We start from the raw sequence: 18,185 nt of genomic DNA, 5'->3' as shown, positions 1-18,185 counted from the left end.
GTTTCTATATATTCAATTTTGAAATCTGACATGGGGCTAGACATTTTGTTAATTTACCAGCTGCCCCTGGTCATGTGACTTGTGCCTGCACTTTAGGAGAGAAGTGTTTTCTGGCAAGTTGCTGTTTTTCCTTCTCAATGTAACTGAATGTGCCTCAGTGGGACATGGGTTTTTACTATTGAGTGTTGTTCTTAGATCTACCAGGCAGCTGTTATCTTGTGTTAGGGAGCTGCTATCTGGTTACCTGCCCATTGTTCTTTTGTTTGGCTGCTGGGGGGGGGGTGATATCACTCCAACTTGCAGTACAGCAGTAAAGAGTGATTGAAGTTTATCAGAGCACAAGTCACATGACTTGGGGCAGCTGGGAAATTGACAATATGTGACAATAAGTTTGCTCTTTTGAGAAATGGATTTCAGTGCAGAATTCTGCTGGAGCAGCACTATTAACTGATTCATTTTGAATTTTTTTTTCCCATGACAGTATCCCTTTAAGAATAGATAAAACAGAACAAAATATTCCTGCTCATGCTTTTTCTCAGAAAAAAAAGTGAGGCTAAAAAAACTGGAATGTGTTATTCGCATTTGCGTTCATCATGATTCATGAAAAAAACTAAAACTTAATGTTTGATAAATCAACCCCTTAATAAGCAATACAATATATTTGCTTAATTCGCCAGAATAACCCCTTATACTAAAAACCCTGGAGGGTTTGGGAATTCTGTTGATAAGAATGTTAATGTTTTACATTACTTTGTAAGATATCCATTGAAACAACCCCTTTAAATAACAATTTTTTTTTTTAAAATGAGCTCCCTGAACTGAAGAGCTAACACCAATTTGTTTTAACCCTCCATTAACGGGAAGTTTGCATAAAACTGTCACCTGCTATCGATTTCCTCTGGATTAATGTGTCAGATTGCAGGCACATGCCTTTTCTATCCTGGAAATTTATTAATTCTATAAAGGGCTGCCAGTCCCCAGGCCCAATGTGCTATTCTAAAAATGGCCCAGAGCACTGCTCCATTGTACTGTAACGTGTTGTGAGAGTGCCAGGTTTTCTTAGCAACAAGAGCTGGCGCAACACGCTGATGTGTTAATAGGGAAAGACAGGTTAGGCCAAATCTAGCCATAATAAGTGATCTACGTTGTTCTGGGACCAACTGAGAATTTCTAATTGACTTACAGCATGTTGTGCAGGTTAGTTCACAGCCTTGCTTACTTTCTCAACTGTCATAGCAACAAACACTTTGCATATGATGTGCTGACTGGCGCCCTATTTACATTCATTGTTTGGCGGTTTGCCAAATGTGCTCAAGCTGAAAATACTTTTTTTTCCCCAAACATAACTGTATAAATACATTTATAAGGTTATTATTGACGCATATCTCTGCCAATTATCTTACACCTGCTGTGAATCCAGTGGTCGATGTGACATTTTGAACTTGAAATGAATTATTGAAAATAACGTTTCTTTATACCAGACATTTACAGATTTACAAGGCAATAGGTGATTTTTTTTTATTTATTAGAACCTAACAAAGTTTTGGAATTGGGAGCACACCCTGTGCATATAAATAGCTTTAACTTCTGGTGGTGCAAACCCCTGACGTATGGCCACATCACTTAAAGGGATACTGTCATGGGAAAAAAACCCAGATTTTTTTATATTTATATACAAGATAACAGCTGCATGGCAGATCTAAAAACAACACTCAATAGTAAAAACCGATGTACCACTGAGACACATTCAGTTACATTGAGAAGGAAAAAGAGCAGCCTGCCACAGGCACAAGTCACATGACCAGGGGCAGCTGAGAAATTGACAAAATGTCTAGCCCCATGTCAGATTTCAAAATTGAATATAAAAAAATCTCTTTTGAGAAATGAATTTCAGTGCAGAATTCTACTGGAGTAGCACTATTAACTGATGCATTTTGAAAAAAACATGTTTTCCGATGACAGGATCCCTTTAATATAGTTCATGTAGATAAAGGGGCTCAGCACACACCAAGATTATCTGCTGTGTTAGCTTTATTGTACTATACCAGATGGAAACATCATTCTGGGGGGTACACACCTCCTTTCATCATGCTGGTAATGCTAAGCAACTATTTCACCATTTGGATCTACTGAGGGGGAATTTGAATTTTGCTTATGAGGGCACATCAGTGATCAATGGCTTCCTTTCCTAGCATATGTATTAGACCTCATTCAAATAACTGATTCCAGTACAAACAAAATCTAACAAAATAACTGCCTTTTGCACAAATACTTTTAATACACGTAGAGAGACATGATGTCTGATGATATTAATAGAGTGAGCTCTAATACAAGCTCTAGGCAAAAGGAGCCCCCCTATAAGATATATTGGATATAACTGTCAATGAATATCTGACACCCAACTGCTGCATGAAGACAGAATTCTACATGTAGAGAGACATGATGTCTGGTGATATTAATAGATTAAGCTCAAATACATCTTCTAGGCATAAGATATATTGGATCTAACTGTCAATAAATATCTGATATCCAACTGCTGCATGAATAGAGAATGAAGAGAGAGGAATAGTGAAGATAAACTTGATTATTTCAGAAACAGTACAGAATTCTCAATTGATTGTACTTAAATTCAGTCTCTTATTTCAGCATCTGGAAGCTTATATGAAATTTTCATTTTCACAATAGTTCCCCTTTAAAAGCTGATCACCCAATCTCCCTAACTCCGCTTATCATGGGGTTGAGACTTTGTTAGTTGTCCTGCTTTTCTCTTCTATACTATCAGAGCCATCGGGATGTTTAGCTGGTTCTGTGGGACCTCCACCCCTACTGCTTTAACCCACCACAGCTCTGTTACGTAATGCTACTGTTTGTGGGCAACTATTTGACACCCCTACAGAAGTGCTGCCTGCCATGATGATAACTGAATTTAAACTGTGTTTTAGTACAAATCAGAAAAGTGTAGGCAGGGCTTTAACTATATAGAAGCAACTGCTGCTGACCATAGAATGTATAGAAGACCCTATAATGGGCCACTGACTGATAAGCAGTTTGAAAAATATCTTATTCCCGAAGTTCCCTAAATTTGCTGTGGGTCCCAGTAGCTTCCAGTAATACCACTTAGCACATCAATATTCTCTGTTTTGATTTATAAATTTAAATAATGCATTTATGGATCATTATTGCAGTTGCAAATGCCTGCCAAATTAAATATAGGTAATCGAAATTTGGCAGAAAACAGTTCACTGAAAGTGACTAATAGTAGAGAAATACTAGCAATGATCTCGCTGTATTTTTTAACCTTTGCATTAAAGGAGATATAAAACCCAAGTGAACAATGAGCAATTTTTACTTTGTTGGGAGGTTTTACATTTCCTTTAATTAATTCCCTTATTCCCCCCCCCCCCGCTAGGATTAATTCTTTAAATGCACGTTTTAATAGGTATTTACACCCTTAAGAACTGCATTTAGAAGATGCCCTGAGGATAGCTTGTGCATTGGGACTACATACCTGATTTAAAATTATATGTATATTCCTTTTTATAATGATGACATATAGAAGCTATGTGATGGAAGAATACAATATATTAATAAGATTTTGTTTTTTCCAAACAGCAATCTTTTTTTAAACCCCTCACGGCCAACAGATGCAATTCGCCCAGAGATCTGACCTTGAGTAAAGGAGATATCATTGTTCTACACAGACAACTGGATGAGAACTGGAACAATGGACAAGCCAACAGGGGCAGCAGAATATCTCCCGAGACCTCTGGGAAGGTTCTCCAGCCGGCACCTGCACTTTGCAAGGCTATATACAAATTTGATCTGAAAGAAAAGAACAGGGAAAGCAAGGATTGCTTGAAATTTCAAAAGGTATTTCAGTTGTATGTGATCATTTTAAAAGGTTGTCCTACCATTTGCACTCAAAATCTTTCTTGCGTCTTTCTTGCAAGAGCTAAATCAACAGATATGCAGGTAGAAACAATAGAATTGCACTTCTGTCTGATGATACAGCAGTAACAGTGGCCCATGTTTATGGCGCCTTCAAATGCAGCTGATAAAAAGTGTCCACCTTGTCGGATCAACAAGATGATGATATTCAAGGCTTTTGCCAATATCGGTCGCCTCATCTCCCTGTGTTTTCTATGAAAATATCTTTTCATTTATGACCATCTTAATTGTTGTATGGGAAGCCCAGTAATTTGACTTGTAATCAGAATAGAATATCATTACTGGCTATTAAATATTGCGGTTAAGGACTGGTTGATTTAGTTGCCTAACCATGAGTGGCGTTACTCCAGAGGAAAAGGGGGTCCCAGACTCTAGGTCTGCTATATGTGCATCCATACACATGAGAGTGGGGGGTGGTGATCAATGTCTTAAACCAATAAGTTTTCAAGCATAAGACAGATGTAGTAGAGTCACTCACCAAAGTAAAGACGTGGCCCAGGCTCCAGCCACAGGCCCTCAGCTCAGGGGAGCAGACAATCCGTATAGAAGAAGCATAAATGTTGGTGCTGGGCACACTGGCAAACTCACATATTGATCAAACCAGAAAAATAGTAAATTAAAATTGAAGCTTTATTATATAGCCATCTCTCGCCTGACGCGTTTCGTGTCACTAGGACACTTAATCATAGGCTTGGTGGTGATCAATGAACATGGCATGGAGGCACTTCGCTTCAGCATTTCATTTCTTTTGCCTGTTGAGGGATTGTTATGTCAATTCTCACAATATTAGCAGCTAGTAAAATAACCCACTCCATTGTTATGTACTTATTTTCATGTAAATAGTGGCTTCAAATTAAGCCAAGGGTTCCAGACAAGGGGTGGTTATGTAAGAGAGGAGACTATCACAGCCAAGGTGCCTTTTCATGATGGGAATGTAATACCCAGCATCTCCTTGCCATGGGTAGCACACAGTAAAGTCTTCTTATAGGATATAAAAATCAAAAAAAGCCCTTTGTTTTCCTGGATTCCTTAAAGAACGTAGAACAAATTAACAATAAAAAATTGTTTAAACAAGGTCTTTGCTTTCTTTTCCTAATTTGTAATAGACTGGTTAAAGCAAACAGTTGATTGGTTGATACTAGCAACTGCACTTGTGCACTTTGGTACTAAGTGCACAAGTGCAGTTCGATCGTACGAATACTCGATTCGTAGGATTTTCGGATTGTGTGTGGAGTGTCCCGACATCTGTCGTGCCATGCCGATCAGTCGTTCAGTCAATCGGACAGGTTAGAAAATTTCTGTTGGCTGCCGATATATCTCTGCGTGTATTGCCAATCTGACGATCTTCAGTGGGAGACTGTCATCAGCTTTTGTCGGCCATAACTTTCGTACGATTGCTGTAGGGGCAGAACATCGACTTATCTGTTCTTTTTCTACTTTATTTGATCTGAAAGGTTAGTGGCAGGTTGGGAGTAGGGTTGCCACCTTTTCTGGAAAAAAATACCGGCCTTCCTATATATTTATCTTTTTTCCCTATTAATAACACTGGGATGAAAATACCGGCCAAGTGGCAACCCTAGTCGGGAGACGGGAAAGTCCGATAAGTCCAAACATTCGAGTATTTGAACGATCAGATCTTTGCATCTATGGCCAGCTTAAGGGGCAGATTTATCAAGGGTCGAATTGAAAATTTGGTCAAAATTGTCAGATTTCGACTTCGAGTTTTTAAAAGAATTCAAATTAGTTAGGCCCTTTAACAACTCGAATTCAACTATTCGCCACCTAAAACCTGCCGAATTGCTGTTTAAGTCACTGGGAGATGTCCAGGGGTCAGTCCAGAATCAAGTTTCTAAAATTCTTGAATTAGATTTGAGTTTTCAGGTTGATCCTATTCATCTGAGTTTAAAAGATTCGATTTTTATAATAAATTTAGAACTCACATGAATTTGAAATTTGACCCTTGCTAAATGTACCTCTTAAATATTTTTAGCTTTAGAAAGTTATGGATGTTATATTAAATTATGTGTATGTGACTTTTACAACATGAACTTTCAAATAAACATGTATTTATTGCTCAACCTTTGGCAACAGAATGGTAATTGCTCTATTTGATGCTAATCCTCTGCATCATTTATATATACAAAACATCGCTCTTCTCTTTGATTACGTCTTCTTTGCTGCAGGGTGAATGTACTTCCTCAGGCAAAAGAACAAGTACAGTAACAGGTCATAACTAAACCCATCAATAATTCACCATTCATGAAATATTAACATTAAACATTTAACTTTTCTTTAATTTTGCCATCATTTATATAATCACGTATTGTTTCCCAACATTTGGAGAAGAAGCAAATTCAGCAGCACTTACCTGTTGTCAATACTGGGTCACACGATATCCAGACCCTTATATAGAACAAAAGCTGGTCATACTTTACTTGGGCCAGTATTGACTGGTGCCACAGTCAGGGTGTAGTCTGTATATGGGGCCAAATGTTGCCTTGAGTGATTGATATCTGGGGCTCACACAGATATGTGAAAGAGAAATACAATTTTATTAGCCTGATTTGGCCCAAACTGGGCAAAGGTCTGTTCCATTGATGAGTTTATGAAACAAACAAATCTTTATGTTTGTGACCAGCTAAATATTAATTTACAGAAATGTCATAACACCTACATGTTTGTTGCATAGGATGATGTTATCAGTGTGATCCGACGTATGGATGAAAACTGGGCAGAAGGCAAGCTTGGAGATCAAGTGGGCATTTTTCCGCTGATGTTTGTAGAGGTATGCAACTACAATTATTTATTGAAACAAATGACCTGAAGAATACACTACTATTGATAAGGTGAAAATATTTCGTACAATAATGTGTTACTCCAAACCCCTACTAGTACCAACGCTTTCTATATCATGACCCAGCTCCCCAGTTCCTCTGGATGCAATATACTCAAGCATTACATTTCTTGTAGTGATGTGCAGGTTGACCTGAAGCCTGTGGTGACCTGTAGGATGACCAGTGGTTGGATGGGTTTCTGTTGAAATTTGGGTGGCCATTTCTGGTTCAGGATGGGTGCAGGTCAGACTGGGGAAGTACATTCCTCAACTTTTCCCAAAGATTCCATGTCTTGGAACCAGGGGCAGTCCCACAAGTAGTGTATGTAGGAGCATGTCCTACAATAACCACATTTTGTGGACTAGGGTCGATTTGTGGGTTATGGTTTTTCAGGTTAGGGATAGGTGAGTTTGACCTGTACAGCACTCATGTCTTGTCTAATATCTGCTTTAGCAACAAACCCCAGTTGCCTTATTATTATGTTGCCTTAAAATTTCATTTTTTACTGAATTCCAGTTATTCCAATAATACACTTTCTCTCTCTTATTAAAAACTGTTTAATTCATCAGTTTTGGTGGCAAAGTCTCACTTCTTTTTTCCATGTCCCACTATAACTGCAATTAACTGCCATCCCTTTGTCATCTCTCTCCCCTTACAGAGCCAATGACCTTTTTGCCCAAAGCAAAAAGAGGGCCCCCATACTGCCCCCATATATCTGCCAATATTATTTGCCAATTAACCTCTCCCTACCAAGTTGGTAAGTTATTGGTTCATGCAGAAGTGGGCAAACCATTTGTCTGCCTGACCAATATCTGACCGAGGATCAAACAGAATTAAAAATCTTGTTAAACTTAGACCAAATTATTATTTTGTCTAATATTATTATTTATGCATTCCTTCCCCAACAAGCCTTCAAAGTCCCCTATTAAAGGTGGTCATATCTGGCAATTATGCCTCATTTGAGGGATACAACCAATTAGATAAACATACAAGTAGTGGTGTATGCCTCTATACTTGAAAAAAGATTGTAAATAAAAAATTGAAGGGAAGGGGAAAAAGAAAAATCATAATAAATGGTTCCCCGCTGGGACAGCCCCCAGTCCAAGGGTTGTCAGACAATTTCAAACTGTAGAATTCAAAGTGGGGTGAGGTCCATTTAAGTAAATCAGTAGCTCAGATTTTGAAAAAAATAAAAATAATTTATTAGGAGATACAAGAAGCCTAACGCATTTTGTGCCTAAATGGGCACTTACTCATAGGCACTTACTCACAGCCTATGAGTGAGTGCCCATTTAGGCACGAAACGCATTAGGCTTCTTGAATGTCCTAATAAAGTCTTTTTATTTTTTCAAAACCTGAGCTACTGATTTACTAGCAAATGAACCTCATCCCACTTTGAATTTTACAGTTTTATACAAACAATTAGACCTGTGTTAAACCATAACAATCTATTAGTGTTTGTGCTTTAAGGCTTTCAGGCAATGATTTACAACAATACTTTTTTCTTAAACAAAAGTAAATTTAGAAACTCAGAAATTCTTCTAAAATAAATGTGTTATTTTTATAATAACTACTGCTGATACTATAAAAGAAACTATTCATTTTAGTGCCAAAATATAATATAGGTCATTAACCTGAAGAGCCTGACTGCTCAAGCACCAGCTGTCTGCTGTAAAATATATATTGTGATATATATTTTGCTCTGCAATATTTCTCAACATTACAAACATGTCTTCCCTTTCTATCTGTCACTGGACAGCAATGTGTTTTTCTCTTAAAATTTTCTTCCTTTTGGTGTTGCTTAATATTCCATAAAATAGCATAGCAGAGAGCTATAGCTTTAAAGATGAAGTCCAAACTGCCCCTTTTCAGCCAAGCTACAGGCTTCTGGAAGTTTTTTAAGCCCCCTCCTCATCCTTTACTCAGAGAAGAGAAGTGATATCAAGGGAAAGGGCGGGTATGGACGGAGAAGACAGCTATAATAAAAGAATGAAACAAGAAAGAAAAATTTAGGCCAGAAAACTGTGACTGGAGGAGCTTACCTGCTCAATCTGTTTGGTCCGTTGGATTTTTGGCCCACGCACAACCATACCAGCAGCAAGGCTCCATGCATTAGTACAGAGTAAAGTCAATTTGTATTCAAATGCTTCACTTTCTGTGACAGTGCCTAAGTGCTTTCACTGGAAGTAGAACAGTAAGCACAATGCACTATATATACACCTCGATTTCAAAGAGAGATTTCATAGGAATACCCTCAAGCAGCGGCTACATATTTTTTTGTAAGAGATTCCATTGATTGGTCTACATAGCTATACACATGCACCTATACACACACCTCAAACTGTGCTTGTTTTCCCCAAGTCTTTATAGCCTCACAAGGGGCTCCAAATAGACATGAGCTATTATAAAAGAGTCACTCAGAAAACTGACTGATCCACCTCTGTTCTGCTGGGCATATTCTAATTATCTGAACTTCTGGAGACAGTAACAGACATCAGCTTTTATATCACACGTAATCCTGCAGCAGGATCACCTCTGGCACAAATATATTTTCTTGATATGTTGAATGAAGCCACAGATGCAGGAGCCTTTACTGATGTATATGCAACACGCGCTACACCAATCATTTCAGTGGGATGTAGCTGTTTATGCAAGACGCTTCGTTATGTTTGCTCATCTGTGACCGTTAGTCTTAATGCTTTTTTCTGGCTTCAGCAAACTGTAAGAATGTTCTCCATGGAGACAAACTATATGTATGTATGGCTGGGTATATCTTGGCAGGAAACCTGTGTTGAGAAACCCCACTAGGGTTTTATTTTAATATATACAACACTAAGGGGCACATTTACTAAGGGTCGAATATCGAGGGTTAATTAACCCTCGAATTCGACCCTCAAAGTTAAATCCTTCGAATTCGAATATCGAATTCGAAGGATTTAGCACAAATACTTTTGATCGATCAAAGTAAAAATCGTTCGATCAAACGATAAAATCCTTCGAATCGAACGATTCGAAGGATTTTAATCGATCGATCGAACAATTTTTCTTCGATCAAAAAAACCTTAGCAAAGTGATGGGGAAGGTCCCCATAGGCTAACATTGTACCTCGGTAGGTTTCAACTACCGAAGTATGTAGTCGAAGTTTCGACTATCGAATGGTCGAATAGTCAAATGATTTTTTATTGAAGTCGAAGGTCGTAGTAGCTTATTTGACGGTCGAAGTACCCAAAAAAATACTTTGAAATTCAACGTTTTTTATATTCGAATCCTTCACTCGAGCTTAGTAAATGTGCCCCTAACTGTTGTTGCTATTTTTGGATTATTTATAATTAAATACATCAATAAATAATACATACAATGACTAATACATAAATACATATCATATTGTCTGTTCTTTCTTTACAGCTGAACCAAACAGCTAAACAACTGCTGGAGTCAAATAAAAATAGAAGCCATCAGAATAGTACCCTTCCTCCATTGATGAAAGCACCCTCAAAGGTTAAAGGTACACAAGTGACAGCCAACCATACAATGCCTGAGGGCCGCCGGAAAGGCCCCCGTCAGTTTCTAATCACAAATGCCCTGAACAGATTCAACAAAATGGTTCATTCTCCAACGGGCCGTCAAACTCCTGAAATAAGTAGCCCTATTCTTATCAGTTCCAGCAATTCTGCCATCATTGAGAAGGCAGAAGGCTTGTCCACTTCACCAGTACAGGTATGTTGGCATTATACATAATAACATGCAATTTATCCCAATGTGGTATTCATAACATCTTATACAATGCAAATAAAATAATGGAGGAAAGTGTGGCACAGTGGTTGTTAAAGGAAAACTATACCCCCCAAACAATGTAGGTCTCTATAAAAAGTTATTGCATAAAACAGCTCATATGTAAAATCCTGCTTCATGTAAATAAACCATTTTCATAATAATATACTTTTCTAGTAGTATGTGCCATTGGGTTATCATAAATAGAAAATTGCCATTTTAAAAAATAAGGGCCGCCCCCTGGGATCGTAGGATTCACTGTACTCACAAACATACCAACAAACCATACATGTTAGGTCACATGAGCCAATTAACAGACAGAGTTATGTCTTTTGCTTCCACACTTCTTCCTGTTACAGTTAGAGTTGTAGTATTTATGGTCAGGTTATCTCTGAGGCAGCACAGAGACCATCATGAAATGGTGGCTCAAGGCAAGAGATGTAAAAGGGCAATATTTACTTAAATATATATTCCAGTTTGGCAAGATTCTTTAATATGCCACTTAATATGATATGAACTATCTGTTGCTTAAGTGTTCATTTTGGGGGTATAGTTTTCCTTTAAAACACACATCATGAAGACTATAGATTGCATTTGTGATTGGGGTTAGAAGGCTTCCAGGTGTAGCACGTGCAAAGTTTTAACATCTCGGGTTTATAAGGGAAGGAGCCATTTTAAGTACTTTATTTTAACAACCCAAAAATAACAATTGAAGTGTTACAAAATAGGATACTTAGTCTCTGTATCCACTCTGTAACTCCCAAGTTAACCAGTTCCGATGAAAGACAATAATTAGAATAAATTACTAAAACTTGACTTTTAATTTAACTGCACTTAAAAAACTCGCTTCCAAAATTACAAGACTCACCATTAGCGCTTCTCAATAATAGTGTTGGACTGTGTCCATAAAATAACATACATATTAAAAACTCATAGTGTGGATCAGTGGAAAAATCCTAACCTGATAATATCTTAGGTGCATATATGTACAATAGTACATAGGTGGACGGTGGGGGATCGGCTTATAGTGAGTCTTGTAATTTTGGAAACGTGTTTTTTAAGTGCAGTTAAATTAAAAGTCAAGTTTTAGTAATTTATTCTAATTATTGTCTTTCATCTGAACTGATTAACTTGGGAGTTACAGAGTGGATACAGAGAAATCCTATTTTGTAACATTTCAATTGTTATTTTTGGTTATTACATTTGTATTTAACCTGCAGATGCTTTAAGTCAATTAAGATCTCAGATACTCTGTAGTTGGTGATTGTACTTTATTTTAAGACACATTGTAGTTGGCTGGCATCGGTGCCATTTTTCTCCCTGTAAAATGTAAAATACATTTTAAACCACATGTACTGTTTTCATACACTTTTAGATTTCTAAGCACCTATTCTCTATATATATTATAGAAATGTTCAATAAGGAGAGACGCTGTCCACAGTTGTGTAAAAACTTCACATGTAAGGGGACAAATAGGTCTAATTTCAGGGCAAGATTTGCTTACACCTCCCTCCACCCGCCCTGTCCGAACCCGACTTCTAGCTTCCATTTATAGACCCGTCCCACAGATGACGTCACAAAAGGGGCAGGGCAAGCAGGCGCGCTTCTATAAAAAAGGAAGCTGGAAATCGGAAGCCGGAAGTGTAAGGTGGCCCACCACCTTCAAATGGGAGTGGGAGGTCAGCCCGAACCTGCAGCTCCCGCGGTTATAGGGCCAGTCTGCGGATCACTATTTCTTAGAGCTCACCACACCCAAAAGGTGATCTGTTTTGCAGTTATTTACTAAAACATTTGATCAATCAGGCCTTTATAATTCTGGATACCCCAGAAGCCAAATTGCTAATTGTGCCTGTTGTTACACCCCATCTTGACTCTTTCCAAAGCAGTTATCTGGTGCATGCATCCAGCTAGAAAGCCCTGCAGCATGGGATTCGCACCCATCCCAGTCACAACCCACCCCGTCTCTGCCCCCTCTGCAACCCATATCTCCCCCTGCATGTACCTTATTTTATCTTGTTGCTCCTACAATCAGAGAGGTAAGGGTTCAGCACCCAGGGGGCGCAGGTATAGGTCAGCAGAGCCAGAGACCACCAGGTTTTTTTCCCTGTATCTCACAGCCAAGTCCAACCCTGCAGCCCTGGCCTAGAATATTGCATCTTCTTGTATTTTAGTTGCAGTTTTCCCTTTAAAGTACAAAATGTACACAAGAATAAAATGGAAATGATAAAACGTATTGCAGTTAGTATGTTTACATTTTCATCTGTAACAGACTTTAAGCAGCACATCTCAGTGGTTTTTCATAGACTATTTGCTGGCGCACAAGCACTCTAGGTCTCCACTACAGTGAATAGGTTAAATCAGAAAGGCACTGTCTGGTCTACTGGCTTGTTTCCTGCTTATGATTTTAGCTAATGGGTGTTGCTGGAAAACCTGGGTTATGCTGCAAGACTTCTAATTTCACGCTGGTAAGTTCGGAAGCAGGGAAAACAGCTCAGCCCTTCTATCTGCCCAAACAGCTTTGCATGAAATATAAAATAGGGCACGACAGGAAGACCAATACTTTAAAAATGAATAATGCACAAACAATTATGCCACATATTAACCTTTTTTTTGGCATCTTCAGTTTGTTAGCAGGGTACACATAGAACTATAGTGTTTTGTATTCTTGACTGCCCCTTTCTGCAGTAAATACCACGGTTTAAATGCAGCGTTAATTCACAGTAGCTTTTAATAGAAAAATTGATGCCTAGCCACACAGTTGTGGGACGTGTCCTCTTAAGTGCAAAAGCCATTAGCAAGTTGTTAATGAGCTTTCATTTAAATGTCTATTAATGAGTGGACTTAGCTAATGATTATAATGTGCGTCAGAGGTATAGAAGAACACAGAATGAACAAGCGTAATTGTAGGTTAGCACTTAGTACCTTTAAATTTGTTGACCAATTGTGTTTTTTTTTTATATGAGACATATTTAAGTATGGTTGCAGCATGTTTCCACTTTTTAAAGCCACCTAATAGGGAAAGGGATCTAAAATATGATATAAGGAAACATATGGCCAGGAGACATATCAGTTGGTGGGAGCATAACAATAATTGCAACCTCTAAAGTTTTCACTTGGAAAGCAGAAACTGATGATTCTAACTTTGACCAAATGATCATTATGGGGTCAGCTACACATGAACAATGACAAACATGATAAATATATTCCCCCACTTGCACTCTTCATGAATGTTCCTCAGCCGCCTTCAACATCTTTAGCGTCTTTTTTCGCAGATATTGGTACCTCTGATATTGGTCTATTTACGTTAATGTCATTTCCTTCCCTAATACAATTATATCCAAGTTCAATTCCAGGGTCATAAGAGGCACAGCCAGTAGCTGCTGGGGCTGAAGAACATGGAGAGCCCGTAGGGTCCTTGGCTGTGTTTCTATTTCCTATTCCTTCTTTGGATATCCCAAAATACTTTGCATTAACTTTTTTAGCCATTTCAAAACTCTGCTTGATCAACTCAAAACATCTGTATGGTGACCAAGAGGAATGAGCCTCAATGGGGAATAAAGGAAAGAGGAAAAATAGAAGCAATATGCTATAACTGCCTATTTTTTATCTTCTCTCGGTTATGAAGGTCATTCATAAAAGTCACTGCTTTGTGCAATACTCCTGGGTTCTTCTGGACCTTTTCTACTTTGCTGGTGGTTTTTTCCTTGTTTTAATTTACTTTTTTTTTATGTATCATGGCTACCTACTCCAATGCTACATCATTATGCTCATGGCTGCTTCTAACAACATCTAGGGGGTATTTTAATCAGATTTTTTCTGGTTGGAGTGTTTAGGGGAAAAACACAATTTTTTTTTTTTTAATTTATTAAACTCCAATGGTGTTAAAAGTCTGAATAGAAAAGTACTCCATCTCAAACCTGCCAAGATCATGTAGAAGTCAGTGACAGATGTCCCATTTGCAATTGGAAGATATCCCGATCTGCTCTGGATTTCATACAATAATCCGAAGATTCCGTGGTTGAAAATCTGAAAAACGCTGAGTTTTCGGGTGTCAAATCCAGAAAAATCTTACAATACGGATTTTTTTTTAAATTTTATTAAGTCTTTTGCCCCACCAGATTTTTCAGTGACAATTTATTGCTAAATACCGAGTGGTTTTAACAAAATAGTGAGAAATTTTTTCAAAGTTTGATAAATAACCCCCCTAATGTGTAGTATTCAATTCTGACTTTCCACCAGATTTAATAAGATCCTATGGAGATACAGCTTATTGGCCTCTTATTAAAGCTAGCAATGTTTAATTGTATGTTGCTTTATGTACCAATAACAAAGTACAGCAAATAGGAATTATTTCACCATACATATCGTTACATACATAAGTAAATTCACTTTAAAGGGTAAATCCCTCTAAAGATTTGTACTTGTATGCACCTACCATGAACTGAGAAATTTGTTCTAAGTAAGCAGTGAAGGAACTAAGGGGCACATTTACTATTAGTCGAATATCGAGGGTTAATTAACCCTCGATATTCAACCATCGAAGTTAAATCCTTCGACTTCGAACGATTCGAAGGATTTTAATCCATCGATCGAACGATTTTCCTTCGATCACAAATTACTTAGAAAACCTATGGGGACCTACCCCATAGGCTAACATTGGTGCTCGGTAGGTTTTAGGTGGCGAAGTAGGTGGTCGAAGTTTTTTTAAGAGACAGTACTTCGACTATGGAATGGTTGAATAGTCTAACGATTTTTATTTAGAATCGTTCGATTCGAAGTCGAAGTCGTAGTCGAAGCTCGAAGTAGCCAATTCGATGGTCGAAGTAGCCAAAAAAATACTTCGAAATTCGAAGTAGTTTTTCCCTCCTGGAAATTGTCAGGAAAGCAGCTTCTACCCTACAGTCCCTCTTCACTGAGGTCCCTGACTGGAGGCAACACACAGAGCCTCTGGGAAGCTACTCCCTTTCTGCAAATCCTTGTTGGAGCTTCAGCTGCTCTTTCTCTCTATCCTATCTGCCTTTCTCTCCTAGAGAGACTATGACAAGTCTGCCCTATTATATCTGTTCCTCATTCACGGTGTTTCCTGGTCCCCGACTTGGACACATGCCTTCTTCTGGGCCTATTGCACTCAGTCCCCCTGAGCACATCCAGCTGGAATCACATCCAGAGGCAAAAGAGGAAGAGGCCACTCCCTGCACACACTATATAGGAGTGAGTCAGAGCAGTGTCATCAAATCTCTGTAAAGGTAATTCTGTAACAGGGATTCTACCCAATAATCCAAGGAAATGGTGAAAAGATTAACTCTATAGGGCCTGTATCCCTATAGGGCCCTACATTTTTTTTTTGTATTTTGTCTGTGTCTGTATCAAGTTCCATTTAACAAGTTTTCAAAAGTTTTAGGTTTAAGGTCCAAAATCTGGTCAAGGCTAACCTAAGGTTACAAATATACAGCTGTTACAGTTGTATGGGCCAACATAGTTCCAACAATATGTTGACCAAGGATATATTTATATAAATTTGTATATTTATTCTCATAAACACATGTACAAAAGTATTCCTGGTTATAAGGGTTCTTTAACAAAAGAGATAGTTCAATCAAAACATATATTTATTTACAAAAGCTGCAAGTCTTTTCCAGCGGTTGCTGTTGGGGTCCCGACCAGCGTTTCCTCCACGATCCGCTTGCTGCTTGTTTGCTTTCTGGACGCTTGGATGTGACGTCAGCCAGCTATGCCTTACGCGTTTCGTCGCTTAACGACTTCATCAGAAGTACATGCCTGGCGCCCCCCAAACTTTGCACCCTAGGCACGTGCCTACTCTGCCTACTCCTAGTTCCAGCCCTGATCATACCAGTAAAAATGCAAAAGATTGTCTCTAAAAAAATCATCATAAGGAAGTATAGTGAGTTGATACTATACTGGGGCTGCATTGATATTGCATAGGGACCTAGTTATGCAAATGCTACCAATTCACTGCAAAAGTAGTCCAGACGATTCCACAAGTGGTTTAGTGAAGACAGGGGTTAATGGTGAAAGATATCTTCCTTTGTTGGCTTCAGCTTGATCCACTTTTCATGTGATGTTAATAATGATTGTTTTGAGATTTGCTTTGAATAGCTGTACAAAGCAAAGCTCAATGGATCAGAAACCTTAGGACTTGGGGCAGTGGAGAAGGGCCTAACTTGAAAGCACGTTGGGTTCATATTTGTAAAGAATGTCCATTTGTTTTCCTAATATTCCTGGAAGCCCAGTCTTTATTAATGGTTACATTTAGGGTGAAAACCTATGTGTTCACTCAGATATCTGTTACCTTAAGTAGACTTGCTTGTGTCATATCTTTATTATATCCAATAAGTGTATATTTTATGTATATAAAAAAGAACTTTAGCACAAAGCAGGCGAGGAATTACGAGCCCCTACACATCAGTGGCGCGCCAGTGGAGAGAGTGAACAGTTTCCGGTACCTGAGTGTTGTTCTTAGATTTTTCAAAATGAATCAGTTAATAGTGCTGCTCCAGCAGAATTCTGCACTGAAATCCATTTCTCAAAAGAGCAAACAGATTTTTTTATATTCAATTTGGAAATCTGACATGGGGCTAAACATATTGTTAATTTCCCAGCTGCCCCAAGTCATGTGACTTGTGCTCTGATAAACTTCAATCACTCTTTACTGCTGTACTGCAAGTTGGAGTGATATCACCCCCCCTCCCTTTCCCCCCCAGCAGCCAAACAAAAGAACAATAGGGAGGTAACCAGATAGCAGCTCCCTAACACAAGATAACAACTGCCTCTTAGATCTAAGAACAACACTCAACAGTTAAAACCCATGTCCCACTGAGACACATTCAGTTACATTGAGAAGGAAAAACAGCAGCCTGACAGAAAGCATTTCTCTCCTAAAGTGCAGGCACAAGTCACATGACCAGGGGCAGCTGGGAAATTGACAAAATGTCTAGCCCCATGTCAGATTTCAAAATTGAATATAAAAAAATCTGTTTGCTCTTTTGAGAAATAGATTTCAGTGCAGAAGTCTGCTGGAGTAGCACTATTGACTGGTGTGTTTTGAAAAAAACTTGTTTTCTGATGACAGGATCCCTTTAAAATTCTTTAAGTTATTCTTTACTTCTTTGAGTTAAATCATCCAGTTAGACCTTACTTCTATGTTAATTTTTTATCTGTTATTTAACTCTTGTTTCCTTCTTTTTACTGTAAATTCTTACGGTTGGGCATTGCACAGCAATAAGCATTTCACTGCATGTCGTACTTTGTCTGATTGTGTATGTGGCTAATAAAATTTGAATTTGAATTTGAATTTGTGGTGTATTTAAGAATGTTAAGTGATTAACATCTTAGATAGTATCAGGACACAACAGAGACAAACACATCCTATTTAGAACACAGTTGCTATGTCCCCTCACCTTTGACCAAGAGCAGTTGAGAATCCAGTCCTTCCTGTCTCCAAACTGCCTTTTCCACCTAATTATTTAATGGACTGCCTCAGGAATTCATGCCCTACTCCTCAAGGTTAACGTATTGATCACTGACCAATCAGAACCTGCCACATGTACTTCTGGTCAGTCTTAAGGTTCATACAATAGACTCCGTTAGGGAGAGAGTTCCTGGTGTTGGTGG

At 38.4% G+C, this 18,185-nt stretch overlaps 1 protein-coding gene across 5 annotated transcripts in view; it reads left to right on the top strand.

Annotated features, from left to right (window-relative positions):
* Positions 1-18,185, top strand: part of sh3rf2.S (SH3 domain containing ring finger 2 S homeolog) — a 119,614-nt gene that overhangs the window by 75,161 nt on the left and 26,268 nt on the right. For all 5 annotated transcript variants that reach the window (XR_001934971.2, XM_041587602.1, NM_001091650.1 and 2 more), the window contains 3 exon segments: positions 3,613-3,870; positions 6,638-6,733; positions 10,188-10,499. Coding sequence is in view for 4 of the 5 variants with exons in the window: in XM_041587602.1 (XP_041443536.1) it covers positions 3,613-3,870; positions 6,638-6,733; positions 10,188-10,499 (666 nt within the window). In the remaining variant the exon portion in view is untranslated.

Source organism: Xenopus laevis, chromosome 3S, assembly GCF_017654675.1.
Source record: "Xenopus laevis strain J_2021 chromosome 3S, Xenopus_laevis_v10.1, whole genome shotgun sequence".
NCBI classification, from domain to species: Eukaryota; Metazoa; Chordata; class Amphibia; order Anura; family Pipidae; genus Xenopus; species Xenopus laevis.
The sequence above is the reverse complement of the archived record's forward strand: the minus strand, read 5'-3'. Positions and strand labels throughout refer to the sequence as shown.